Source organism: Mustela nivalis, assembly GCF_964662115.1.
Source record: "Mustela nivalis genome assembly, chromosome: 11".
Taxonomy (NCBI): domain Eukaryota; kingdom Metazoa; phylum Chordata; class Mammalia; order Carnivora; family Mustelidae; genus Mustela; species Mustela nivalis.
In genome coordinates, this window is record NC_139030.1 from 105,467,466 (window position 1) to 105,481,971 (window position 14,506).

Here is a 14,506-nt window from a genome sequence, read left to right on the forward strand (position 1 = left end):
AGCGTCGCTAATCAGGGAAATGCAAATCAAAACCATGACGAGATATCACCGCACACCTATTAGAATGGCTATTACCAAAAAGACAAGAAATAATAAGTATTAGAGAGGATGTGGAGAAAAAGGAATCCTTGGGCACTGTTGAAGGGAACGTAAATTGATACTGCCACTGAGGAAAACAATACTGGGGTTTCTCAGAAAGTTGAAACTAGAGCTACCGTATGATCCCGCAACTGCTCGTCGGGGGCATTCACATGAAGAAATCAAAAACACTAACGCAAAAAGATATTTGCAACCCTACATCCATTGCAGCATCATTTACAATAGACGAGATATGGAAATAACGCTAAGTGTCCATCAATAGATGAATGGATAAAGAAAATGTGGTATGTGTGTACATGTAGTTATAGATAGATAATATTCAGCCACAAAAAAGAATTTACTCTTGCCATTTGCAACAACATGGGGGGACCCTGAATGCATACTAAATGGAATATGTCAAGCAGAGGAAGAAAATACCATATAATCTCACTTACGTGTGGAATGTTAAAACAAAAAACAAAAAAATGATATCAAGTCCCCAGATACACAGAACAGGAAGGTGGGAGCCAGAGGCAGGAGGTATAAGGGATGGGAGAAAATGGTGACAGGGGTCAAAAGGTATAAACCTCTAGTTATAAAATAAATGAATCAGGAGGATGTACTGTACAGCATGATGACTATAGTTAATGATATTGTATTGCATATTTGAAAGTTAAGAGAGTGAGTCTTAAATGTTCTCATCACAAGAAAAAAATTTGGGGGGGGGGGCAAATGGGTGGCTCAGTGGGTTAAGCCTCTGCCTTAGGCTCAGATAGTGATCCCAGGGTCCTGGGAATCAAGCCCCACATCAGGTTCTCTCCTCCACGGGGAGCCTGCTTCCCCCTCCCCTCTCTCTTTGCCTCCCTCTCTGCCTACTTGTGACCTCTGTCTGTCAAATAAGTAAATAAAATCTTTTAAAAAAAATTTTTTTAACTAAATATGGTGACAGATGTTAACTAGAATTACTGTGACCATTTTGCAATGTATACAAATATTGAATCATTATGTTGTACACCTGAAATATAATGCTATATACCAATTATACCTACCATGATAGTATGAATTAATATAATCAGGATTAATCTTTGTTTTTGATTCCTTAATTAAACAAAATTAACATCTAAAAACTACAGAAATAAGATCTACCTGTGCTTTTTCTGATGTTTCATGAAGAGCTACTAATTCAGACCTCAAGTATGCATTTTCTTCATGTTCCTTGTTCAAAGACATCTGCACATTCTGTAAGAGCAAAAATAGTAAGTTCTATCTCTCTCTCTCTCTATTTTTTTAACATGTAAGAGCTATTATGAATATCTCTATCAAAATACCTGCTCTGTATTTTGGCTACTATGAGTTCAAGTTTGTTGTTTTTGTTGTTGTTGTTGTTATGTTCAATTAGCCAGCATATAGTATGTCATTAGTTTTTGATGTAGTGTTCAAAGATTCATTAGTTGGTGTAACATCCAGTGCTCTAGTACTAATGATATTTATAGATAAGCATCTTGTAAAGAATTTTTAAAAATCCTGATATCTTCAACTCTCAAACTTTTCATTTTTTTTTATTTCTTTTCAGCGTAACAGAATTCATTGGTTTTGCACCACACCCAGTGCTCCATGCAATGCGTGCCCTCCATAATACCCACCACCTGGATCCTCCATAAATTATAAAAACTGTTAATTAAAATGTTCTCATACAGTGTTTCAAACTGGAAAGAATTTGCCTAAAACCATAATGTAAATATTTAACCAGCATTCTCGTCAAGAAAGTTCTGCTAAGATGAATATTTGTTATACTACATACATATTTTTTCCCCTAAGCAGTTATCTTTTGTGATTTCAAACACATCCAAGGATCTTTTAAAGTTTTCTGTAGGTGAAAATGTTTTCATCAAGGATTACCTGGGTGTGGAACAAAAGAAAACACCTTTGCTCTAAAAACAAACAACCAAATAGGTGACAGGGATATGAACTACTTTTCCCCTCTAACAGGTAGTTATTGAAATGGGAAGGGCAAAGTGCAAGTCCTCTCCCTATAGAGAGAGGACCACGCTTCTATTTTTCCAGGAAAAGCATCTCAAGACTTAAACATCACCTACTACAGGATGAGATAGAACCCAGAAAAATTATTCCAAACAGGATCTTCACATTAAGGTTGATTTAGAAATGTATTAAGATATAAAAGTGGTAATAGTTCTTTTTTTTCATTTTTTATTTTCATAAAATATAAATAACATAAAATTTCACATTTTAGGGGCACCTGGGTAGCTCAGTGGGTTAAAGCTTCTGCCTTCGGCTCAGGTCATGATCCCAGGGTCCTGGGATGGAGCCCCGCATTGGGCTCTGTGCTTGGCAGGGAGCCTGCTTCCCCTCCAGCCCCTGCCTGCCTCTCTGCCTACTTGTGGATCTCTGTCTGTCAAATAAATCAAAATCTTCAAAAAAAAAAATTTCACATTTTAATCATTTTAAAATGTACAGTTCACTTAAAAATATTTAAGTGTTAAGTTCAGTGGCATTAAGTATATTCACATTATTGTTAATATTTCTTATAGTAACCAAAAGTAGTTAATATTTTTCATATTTCATAAATTTTATAGCAATTATTTTACAATAAAGATAAGATGCAAATTCATCTCATAATTTTTGCTAACTCATCTTTTTTTTCAAACCATAATAATGTGCTGAAATGACTTCTTAATACCCAGCTTAATACCCAATGAGTCTGAACATACGACTCATTTACACTGCAACTTTTTTCTAGTAAGGATTTCAGGAGAATCAGAACAACTGCAAACCAACATGACTGAGGAAACATTACTTAGTGAAAGAGGAAAGAACATCTCTGAACTCTACAACCTCAAAACTTACCTTATTTTCTTCAACCAACTTGGAAATGACCTCATCTCTAGAAACTAAAAACAAAGAGTCCACATAACTATGGTAATAATAACTTACTACAACGACATTTAAATCACATAGTATCTTCTCCCGGAACAGCTTGCTTTCTTTTTTTTTCCCAGTCTGTATGTTGTGAAAATAAGGAGAATGCAAGTATTTCTACCATATTTTTATAGACTGGAAACGAAGTCATGAAATTATCAAGAAAAGAGTGCACAGTCACATGCGATAGTAAACGAGGTCAGACTTTACTGCAGGCAGGGAGGCTGATGTGTCTGAGGGATTTTAAACCGGAGAGACACCTGATGGAGGGTTTTTGTTAGCGAGAACTCTCTGGCAGAGGCTCAATAAGGAAGAGGAAATCAGTTTAGTAACTGAGCAGTTACCACAGTATAAAACACTGAAAGGCGGCTTTCAGGGAAGGGCTATGGGGGTGCGGAGGGAAAACACACTCCGGAAATCCAGCAAGCAGGGAGGTCGGTCGGACTTGGCAGCTGGCTGCTGCGGTAGAGGCAACAGGTGAGTCAAGGAGAAGATCTCGTGTCCAGATGTAAGCAATGGGGCGGGTGGCAGACTCTGCAAGTAGGGACTGCAGGACGAGGAGCAGGTTCGCGGGACAGAACGAGTATGAATGATTGCTGTGTTTAAGTATTTACCGTGTGTTTGCAGGTCTCTGTAAGACATCCCTATATTGATGTCTAGTTGGCACTAAGATACCGTCTGGAGCTCAGGAAGAGGATCGTATGTGGAAAAAAAAATATCTGAAACTACCCAGAGAGTATATACAGTGAAAATAAAAACCAAAGATAGAAACAGGGGAACAGTTTGGCACTGTGCACTAGTAGCCCAAAGTAAACTTTTCTGAGAGTAATGTTTTGGCTTCGTGAAAAATTCATAAAGATCTATTAGTTTTGTTTCACTTAAATAGTCTAAAGCCAGAAAATTACAAAACGCATAAAAACATTTTACATAGGATATAATCAGAAAAACTATAATTTTTGAGTATGTAAGTCCAAGACTCATTTTAAATAAGGTAAATGTTTATTTAAAATATGTTAAAGATAAAAAGGATCATTATACGACCCATTTTAAAAGTTCCAGTAATCAAAGTCAGAATGAAAGGGGAACGTTTATCTTACTTGGGAGAACAATTTCATCCTGTTACTGTGTGTATATAAAAGTTTATTGTTAATAATTACATTTTTAAATTCATTAAAGCAAATATCTAGAGACATTCCTTTTATTAATCTAGTTAGCATAACTATACCTTAATCAAATTGCATGCATGTAAAGAGTGTTATTCAATATAAACATATTGTTGGTATTCAGGCTTCCTTTTCCTTGTGTTAGGTTTAATTAATGTTTAATTTTCCTTTTTTAAATGGTCTTCCATATATTCTTTACAAAATTCAAAACTAAAGCATTTAGCCAATGAAAAAGTAACATTAAAAAAATTGCTCCTATAATGGAAAAATCTGTGTTTTAGTCCTAGCTGTCCTCTTTGCCATGGGTCCTTAGATACAGACCTTTTTATGCTTCCACAAAATGGGGTGTATTTTCTTAACTATCTTGCAAGGTTGTAAGGTCAAATGAGATAATGTGGCAGCACCATCAAATATAACATGTATTTTTGGTAGCCACACAATCACAGACAGATGGACAATTATCTTGGGATATTAACAGCGAGAACTCCACAGGTAATTCATTAATCTACAACTATAAGAAAAACAGTACTTTCTGTTAAAAGCAGGAAAACAAAACACTGAATAGATTACTCTTTGTTCCATGCTTTTTAAAATTTTCATTTCCCTTTTGGTATTCCCTGACCTCACTACAGCCAGAGCGCATAGCAGGCACACTGGCAGGAGGCCAGGATCTAGAAGATGCAGGCTCAGGCCTTGCTTTAACTTTGGGAAGTAGGGATAGTTTAGCATGTTACAGAGATTGTTTTCCTGAAAGCTCTATGTAAACCATGAAGTGTTACTCATGTGAAGCATTGAAATGTGATCCCTATATTTGATGCTGGCTGAAACTGCTTTACAACTATATATTAACAAGGGACGCCTGGGTGGCTCAGTTGGTTAAGCAGCTGCCTTCGGCTCAGGTCATGATCCCAGCGTCCTGGGATCGAGTCCCACATCCGGCTCCTTGCTCGGCGGGGAGCCTGCTTCTCCCTCTGCCTCTGCCTGCCATTCTGTCTGCCTGTGCTTGCTCTCCCCCCCCCTCTGATAAATAAATAAAATCTTAAAAAAAAAAAAATCAAGCCATTCTTATAAAAAAAAAAACAACAACAACTATATATTAACAATAGCAAAGGGGCGCCTGGGTGGCTCAGTGGGTTAAAGCCTCTGCCTTCAGCTCAGGTCATGATCCCAGGGTCCTGGGATTAAGCCCCACATTGGGCTCTCTGTTCAGCAGGGAGCCTGTTTGCTCCTCTCTCTCTCTGCCTGCTTCTCTGCCTACTTCTGATCTCCGTCTGTCAAATAAATAAAATCTTAAACAAACAAACAAACAAAAAATAGTAAATATGCCAAGGACTGCTGGGTTGGAAGAACCATGACTGAACAACATGGGATCACGACTAGACTCATCCATTTCCTAGCTCGATCACCTGTAAGGACTCTGTGTACCCATCTGTAAAATGAGGACATTAAGCTCTAAGGTAAGTTACAACCATCCACTGATACAAATACAGATCAATAGACTGGTAACCTGAATGGGAGCCTGACACGATAAATGGTTAGAGTCAGGTTAGCAAGTATTAAAGGCCTTATTTCCTTATTAATATTCTATTCTCCAATATTCAATCTAGATTTCTAGAAACCCAGTATTCCCAAGTCCATGAACACTTAAATAAATCTGAGAAAGAATTTATGTATAGAACAGTCTACAGTTGAGAAGATCGAATTCTATTTTATTACCAACACATTTTTTTTTCCCCAGTGCCACAGAAAAAAGGCAATCAACAATTTTTTACTTGTGGTCCTGTGGAAAATCTCAGTAACAATGGTCTCTTCCAGAACTTTGGATATTAAGAGCTTTTGCATGAAATCTCAAAAGCACCTAACAGAAATGTAATTTCTAGCATCTATTTTCATACTTAGGTCAGACTTGAGCTGAGAGATAGAAGTCTCCAACTCTCCTTTTTTCTGTTGCTCCTGTGCCAGCAGATCTTGGGTGGTCTGTATAGAACTGCGCAGGGCAACGCAGTTTTGCTGCAAAATCTGCACCTGTAATGTGGAAGAAAAAGTCCTTTCTTCAAGGTCAAGATTTCTACCAAACCACCTCAGAGCACATGTGTAAGGCAGATTTTCCTATCTACACATCACTGGAGGGAGAAGGGGAGTTTCTCCATTACATTTAAGATTTCAGCAGGGTGCAGTGTTTTACAGCAGGGCCATCTGACAGAACTTTCTGTGCACTCTCCAGCACAACACGTACCAGGCACAAGTAACTGCTGAGCACTTGAAGTGTGGCCAGAGTGACTGAGGAACTGAATTTTAATTTTATTTAATTTTAACTAATTTAAATTTAAATATCCATATGTGGCTAGTAGCTACTATATTGGTGGCACAAGTTAGAGCAATAAAGGATCATTTACAAATTCCTAAAGTAGGAGGGCCTGGGTGGCTCAGTAGGTTGGTTAAGCGTTTGCCTTTTGCTCAGGTTATGATCTTGGGATCCTGGGATCCAACCCCACATCAGGATCCCAGCTTGGTGGGAAGCTGGCTGATCCCCCTGCTTATGGTCTCTCACACTCTCTCTGTCAAACAAAAAACTCTTAAAAAAATGAAACAAAAACAAATTTAAGTAGAACCTTTATTTAGTATTTAAGTAGAACCTTTATAAATAATTTTATTATGAAGGACAGCCATTGGTTAAAGTAAAGATTATGTAATCCAAATACAGGTTATTAGAATTTGGAACTACTAACTGCCTTCAGTACTTAGAACTGAATAGTCTAAATTACCTGCAGGTATTTCAAGTAATACTACAGGCAAAAATTTGATCTAGAGAAAATTAGCAAAACTAAACACTTATAGGTAAAATATCAGCTTTCTCTTTGGGCTCACTTCCTTGACAGAAGGGGAGGAAAGTCTACCTGCTTCCGTTCCACCTCCACTGTTGATTCCATTTCTTGTATTTTGAAAAGCATGGCAGACGCGGATTTCTCCAGAGATTCCCTTAGGTACTTCTCCTGAGACAGTTGTCTCCGCAGCTACAGAAGAAACTGCAGTTAGGCAAGACCAAAGGAACATCGCAGCAGTTTGCCCAAGATTGGCCTCACCATGAAAAGTCCACGAGACACGCCATTTCCCTCCCCGACACTCCTCATTCAATAACGACGGCCCGAAACAAGCTGCAGTGTCTCCCCAAGGGATAAACTACTAAGAAAGGAAGCATCAAATCCGTTGCCTCGGTCTTCCCACTGTGTCTTCCCCCCCCCAAATAGTGGGTCAAGACACGTTAGTAAGTTGCAAGCAGCACTTTAAAAGGGGGAAATATCAGAGCATACAGCATGTAATAAAGAAGGGTAAGTAATGCTTCATTAGATGTTGTGTATATTATTTATGTATGGTGTGACAGTATGTGTCACAACAGACCTGTCAAAAAAAGATGAAAAACATTAATATCACACCTTAGTATATACGTACTTCTGTATTTTCTGACTTTTAACTCCTATTTTTCTATATTTTATTAGTTTATCTCCCTATTATTTTTTAAATATTTTTTATCCCGTAGAATTATAAACATAACTTTGAAAGGTGTCCCAATTCTGTTTTGGAATTAAAAGGTCTAAGGAAATAATGAAGCAAAGTAACTTAAAAGTAGTGGATTAAAAACACCACTCAAGAACTGGGTACACGGAAGATGGCGCCGAGAGCTAAGAAGGAAGCCCCTGCCCCTCCCAAAGCCGAAGCCAAAGCAAAGGCTTTGTAAGCCAAGAAAGCGGTGCTGAAAGGCGTCCACAGTCACAAAAAAAAAGATCCGCACATCACCCACATTCCGACGACCCAAGACTCTGCGTCTCCGAAGGCAACCCAAATACCCTCGAAAGAGCGCCCCCAGGAGAAACAAGCTTGACCACTATGCCATCATCAAGTTCCCCCTGACTACTGAGTCAGCCGTGAAGAAAACAGAAAACACCAACAACACACTCGTGTTCATTGTGGATGTCAAGGCCGACAAGCACCAAATCAAACAGGCTGTGAAGAAGCTCGATGACATTGATGTAGCCAAGGTCAACACCTTAATCAGGCCTGATGGAGAGAAGGCATACGTTCGGCTGGCCCCTGACTATGATGCTTTGGATGTTGTCAACAAAATTGGGATCATCTAAACTGAGTCCAGCTGGCTAAATCTAAATACAGTTTTTTCATGATTAAAAAAAAAAAAAAAAAAAAAAAAGAACTGGGTACACTAACCTTGTCTCTTCTCTCCATAAATGACAATGAGTTAGATAAAGATATAAAAAAGAATCTCTTTTCTCATGAGGTAAAGAGATCCTTTCAGGGCGCCTGGGTGGCTCAGTGGGTTAAGCCACTGCCTTCGGCTCAGGTCATGATCTCAGGGTCCTGGGATCGAGTCCCGCATCGGGCTCTCTGCTCAGCAGGGAGCCTGCTTCCCTTCCTCTCTCTCTCTCTGCTAGCCTCTCTGCCTACTTGTGATCTCTCTCTCAAATAAATAAATAAAATCTTAGATCCTTTCAAACTTAAATGGAAATTGCCAAATGCTATTCCTTTTATGAAGTGGTGTTAAGTCAAAAGAAATTGTTTTTAAGCCCCAGTGAAGATAATGTAAGAGTACATTTTATAGGTCTTTTCCTAAATTGTACATATTTATTTTACATGTGTTTTCTCTACGGATGATATATTTTGTGTTTAAAAACTTTTTGAAAAGTTGAAAGACATGAAAAGTGTGTTGGCATCAAACTTACATCACAGCCCATTTTGCAAAAGTTCTATAATAGTCTTTTTTAAAAAAATTTATTTATTTATTTGACAGACAGAAATCACAAGTAGGCAGAGAGGCAGGCAGAGAGAGAGAAGAGGAAACAGGCTTCCCATGGAGCAGAGAGCCCGATGTGGGGCTCCGTCCCAGGACCCTAGGATCATGACCTCAGCCAAAGGCAGAGGCTTTAACCCACTGAGCCACCCAGGTGCCCCAAAGTTCTATAAAGTTCTTAATCATATCCCCATATCAAAGGTTTTTCCAGCTCTTCATTATTCTAAATATTGTTCTGCTGAACATGCCTGTGAATAAATCTTTCTTTGCGTTTCTGATTCCTACTAGAGGAAACCCTAGGTTAAAGGCTTAATAGTGTTTAGACTTTTGATAGATTTGGTATATAATTTTCGCTTATCAATAGTAGTATAAATTTCCTTCTAATTTTAGCTTATCAATAGTAGTATAAAATTTCCTCCCAATTTTAGCCTGTTGGTAATAGTAGAATAAATCCCACCAGTATTATGTATTGTTGTTTTCTTAAATCTTTGCTAATCTAATAAATTAAAAATAACATCTTGACAGCTTTTCATTCTTTGGTTACTAGTGAGATTAAACATTTTCTAATATGGTTATTATCTCTGTATATTTTCTGAGGCATTATATATTTTTTAAAATGTTAGTTGACCACTATTTTTTGTTTTTTGTTAATTTTAAGTTCTTTACAAGGAAAGACTGTTAACTATATTTAGTTGTGCTAGATTTTCCTAGTTTTGTTTTTTGCCCCCCTTTTTTTACATGTAGAATTTTAAATTCTTATGTGTTCAAATCTTTTGAACTTTTTATAATTCTGTTCCTTCATTTCAAGTTTAGAAGTTCCTTATCCTTCATCATCATTATCATCTTTATCATCATTACCTCTGACTTCAGCTCAGACTTCAGCTCAGACTTCAGCTCATCATTCTAATCTTACTTAAGGATTAACCAGTTTTTGTTTTGGTGCATATTAATAATCTAATACTAACTATAGTATTGAATTATAATTACTTTGTAATACAGAGTAACTTACTATAGTTTTCTAAGCTCTGGATCAAATTACATAATAAAATGTACTTGAGATATAATTTAAGTCCTTTACAGAGGAAACTTTATTTTATAATTATACTATTGAGGTATTAATTCTGAAGCATTATTAAAAGCAACCAGCTTTATGTTTATCAGAAAGATTATATATATATCTTACCTTTTAGGAAGATATATACCACAAGAACTCACTCATTTTTGGTGTGAATGCAAAATGGTACAGCCATTTTTTGAGACAGGTTGGCAGTTTCTTATGAAGGTAACAAAGCTTACCATATGGTCCAGCAATTGTGCTCTAGGTATTTATCTAAATGAGTAGATAACAAGTTTATACAAAAACCTGCACGTGAATGTTTATAGCAGCTTTATTCACAACTGCCAAAACTCAGAGGTAACCAAGATGTTCTTCGATAAATGAACAGATAAAACAAACTGTGGTACGTCCATACAATGGAATATTGTTTGGCAATGAGTTATCCCACCATGACAAAGCTTGGAGGTATGTTATGTGCATATGCTAAAGAAGCCAGTCCAAAACAACCACACACTGAACCATTCCAACCATAACAGAACTACAGAGGGTGAAAAGATCAGTGGTTTCCAGGGGCTCAGGAAGAGAGGGGGCAAGGGATGGGTATACGGAGCAGAGAGCATTTTTAGGGGAGTGATACTATTCTGTAAGATAATGTAATGAAGAAAGGGTGAATCTTAATATCTTAACTACGGGCTTCAGCTAATAATGACTTATCAATTTATGAATACTAGCTCATCAAATTTAACAAATGCACCACGCTAATATAATAGGGGAAATTGGAGGGATGGGGAGAGCAGGTTTATGAGAACTATTTTCTGTGCAATTTTTCTATAAATGTGAAGTTTCTGTAAAAAAAAAAAAGTCTACTAAAATATCTGAAAACTAAAATAAAATTACATGAAATGTAATACATGCTATGAAAATTCATGATTTTATCAGTAGTTACTGGCAAAGTACATAAGAGAATTTTTCAGATAGCTATACTTAACACCTTAAGCACCAAAAACCATACCTTAAGAAGTAATTTCACGTGAGAATTTTCTTTAAAAGGCATATCTACTTCTTAGTATTTTAAATATAATTGGATCCTTTTGATTTGGATGGACATCAATGATTATTCTGTCAGGAAATATTGAGGTTTTTAGGCCAGGGAGTGTTGGATTACAAATTCTCCTGACGCTTCCACTGTTTTCAGCTGCCATTTTTCAGCCCAGCAACATTTAGCAGCCACCTACTTCACAACTCCCAATCTGTTATCTACTAAAACTTGGGCTGAAAGGGAGGTTTTCAAGGTAAAATTAGATGAGCGGTCTTATTAAAAGCTTTTTGTTTTAAACACAACTTTAGTTTAAAAGGTCTTTGTATGAAGATGTTCACTTAGCTCTAGCACATGAATTTTGTGGTAACTAATTTCCTTCCTGGCTCACAAAGCACTGACTTTATTTCTGGTTGTAGGGCCATTCTGAGGCAAAAGGAACTCAATGTCAAATAAGTGTAGCCACTTTCACTTGAATTACATGTGGCATATTTTTAAAATCTCCCTACTCCACAGTAACATATTTTCTTCTTCAAAGTTTTTCATGCTTTCCACTTTCCTGACTTCTCCTCAGCAATTCCAACGCCCCCTCCACCCTCCAGAACCTTTCTGTATCTTACCTCCTGAGTTTTCAGGTTCATTTTACGTTTTGTGGTCTTCAATTCTTCTTCAATAATGGCTGCATTCTTCTAAAAGTACAAGGGGAAAAGGTTCTAAATAATCTGAAATGAAGAAAGAAACTGTCTATAGGCACATCAGTTCAAATATAGACTTTTTTTCTAGCGACCTATAAATGCTATTCTGAATATGGTTATAAATACTTCTTTTATGAGTCTAAAATAATTATTATAATGAGATCTTTAAAAAGAAAGTTATTACCTTGATTCATTACTTCTATTATTTTCCCTTTAATTTTTTAAAAAAGATTTATTTATTTTAATGAACTACTGGGATTTTATCAAGATAAAAAGCTTTTGCACAGCAAAGAGAACAGTCAACAAACCTAAAAGACAACCGATAGAATGGGAGAAGATATTTGCAAATGTCTTATCAAATAAAGGGCTAGTATCCATAATCTATAAAGATCTTATCAAACTCAACACACAAAAATAAAATAATCCAGTCAAGAAATGGGTAGAAGACACAAACGGACATTTCTCCAAAGATAAACAAATGGCCAACAGACACCCAAAAAGATGCTCCACGTCACTCGGCATCAGGGAAATACAAATCAAAACCTCAATGAGATACCACCTCACACCTGTCAGAATGGCTAAAATTAACGACTCAGGAAAGGACAGATGTTGGCGAGAATACAGAGAAAGGGGAACCCTGTTACACTGTTGGTGGGAATGCAAGCTGGCGCAGACACTGAGGAAAACAGTATGGATGTTCCTCAAAAAAGTTAAAAATGGAGCTACCTAGGGCTCCTGGGTGGCTCAGTGGGTTAAAGCCTCTGCCTTCAGCCCAGGTCATGATCTCAGGGTCCTGGGATAGAGCCACACATTGAGCTCTCTGCTCAGCGGCGAGCCTACTTTCCCCTGTCTCTCTCTCTCTCTGCCTACTTGTGATCTCTGTCTGTCAAATAAATAAATAAAATCTTAAAAAAAAAAAAATGGAGCTACCCTATGGTCCATCAACTGAACTACTAGGTATTTACCCAAAGTATACAAACATAGGGATGGAAGGGGCACCTGCACCCCAGTGTGTATAGCAGCAATGGCCACAACAGCCAAACTACGGAAACAGCCCAGATGTCCATTGACAGATGAATGGATAAAGACAATAAAGGTATATATACACCATGGAATATTACTCAGCCATCAGAAAAATGAAATCTTGCCATTTGAAACAAAGTAGATGGAATCAGAGGGTATTATGCTAAGTGAAATAAGTCAATCAGAAAAAGACAATTATCATATAATCTCACTCATATGGAATTTAAGAAACAAACAGATGAACATAGGGGAAGGGAGGGTAAAATAAGGTTAAGATGAAATCAGAGAGGGAGACAAACCATAAGAGACTGTTCGCTATAAGAAACAAACTAAGGGCTGCTAAAGGGGAGGTTGTGGGGGGATAAGGTAACTGGTGCTGGGCATTAAGGAGGCACATGATGTGAGCACCAGGCGTTATACACAACTGATCAATGACTGAACTCTACCTCTGAAATTAATAATACACCATGTTAATTAATTGAATTTATATTTTCTTTTTTATTTTTTTAGATTTTATTTATTTTTTTGAGAGAGAGAGAGAGAGAGAGAGAGAGAGAGAGAAGCAGGCTTCCCCCTGAGCAGAGAGCCCAATGCGGGGCTTGATCCCAGGACCCTGAGATCATAACCTGAGCTGAACGCAGAGGCTTAACACACTGAATCACCCAGGTGCCCCTGAATTTATAAAAAAAAAAAAAAAAAAAAAAGATAAAAGGTCATGAGATCATGACCTGAACTGAAACCAAGAGTCGGATGCTTAACTGACTGAGCCACCCTGGCACCCCAAACACATTCACTTTATATGTAAAATTCAATAATGAAAGAATCCGGTAATTGATAGAACTTTTTCTTATAGTGTATATTCCTTTTTTTTTTTTTTTAAGTAATCAATCTCTTCTTGCCTCAAATGTTATCCGTGCTTAGGAGCAAATGATCAAAAATACATCTTTCACTATTTATTCTCTTTTATGTCACTATTAATGGCACCACAATCCAAGATGTAAAACCTCAGTTATCTTTGCCTTCTGTCCTATACTCAGCTCCTGTCCAGTACCATATTCTAGCTTATCTTTCTTCATAAAACATCCCTTTCTTTTCAAAACGCCCCCCTAAGTCATATCCAATAAGGCTTGTGCCTCAAATCATGCAATGGACTCCTAACTGGTTTCCCGAAACTCTAGCCTTCTGCCAGATTAGTTTTCCTGTTTTTGTTATGCACTTCATTATCAAAAATGATAATCACCCCCTTGATATCAAGCCCTAATTAGTCTTGATTTTGAAATCCTTATGACGTGATCCCTAGCTACCTTCCAATTTATCTGCCACCCCAAATCCTCACTCCTCTCAGGCTAGTTTATGCATTTCCTCTAACTGTACCAGTGCAGAGGTCTAAGTTCAAACCTGGGTAACAGGAAAAAGACAGGGAATTGGGATCTGAGAGACATGAGTTCTCTCGGGGCTCACTGCTCTTTTTACTAAAATGGGGACAATATCATCCTGTCATAAGGTTTTTCAAAAATTAAACAAATAACATACTGACCATCTAGTATGCTGCGTGCCCCTGAAGGGAGAGCAGAATTGTCAGCTTATCATCCTACTCTGTATTCTCCCCTGCCTCTGTGCCTACTCCTTGACATGTCCTCACCTCTCTACTTGGCCTTCTTAAAGTTCAGCTCATATCGCTTTCTTTTTTTTTTTTTTTCTCATATCTCTTTCTTG

General features: G+C 37.4%; 1 protein-coding gene and 1 pseudogene across 15 annotated transcripts in view; one reads left to right on the forward strand and one right to left on the reverse strand.

Moving 5' to 3' along the window:
* The window catches only part of CCDC150 (coiled-coil domain containing 150), an 85,282-nt gene that overhangs the window by 61,546 nt on the left and 9,230 nt on the right, over positions 1 to 14,506 (reverse strand). For 10 of the 14 annotated variants that reach the window (XR_014300177.1, XM_082689027.1, XM_082689026.1 and 7 more), the window contains exons 5-9: positions 11,693 to 11,761; positions 7,076 to 7,192; positions 6,074 to 6,203; positions 2,944 to 2,987; positions 1,225 to 1,317 (exon numbers count right to left, since the gene is read on the reverse strand). Coding sequence is in view for 13 of the 14 variants with exons in the window: in XM_082689027.1 (XP_082545153.1) it covers positions 1,225 to 1,317; positions 2,944 to 2,987; positions 6,074 to 6,203; positions 7,076 to 7,192; positions 11,693 to 11,761 (453 nt within the window). In the remaining variant the exon portion in view is untranslated. The remainder of the gene's footprint in view (positions 1 to 1,224; positions 1,318 to 2,943; positions 2,988 to 6,073; positions 6,204 to 7,075; positions 7,193 to 11,692; positions 11,762 to 14,506) is intronic. The other 4 variants (XM_082689025.1, XM_082689017.1, XM_082689028.1 and 1 more) reach the window with 1 other exon arrangement.
* On the forward strand, positions 7,219 to 8,357 carry LOC309843525 (large ribosomal subunit protein uL23 pseudogene; annotated as a pseudogene). The gene has a single exon. The product of its transcript is annotated as a large ribosomal subunit protein uL23 pseudogene (transcript).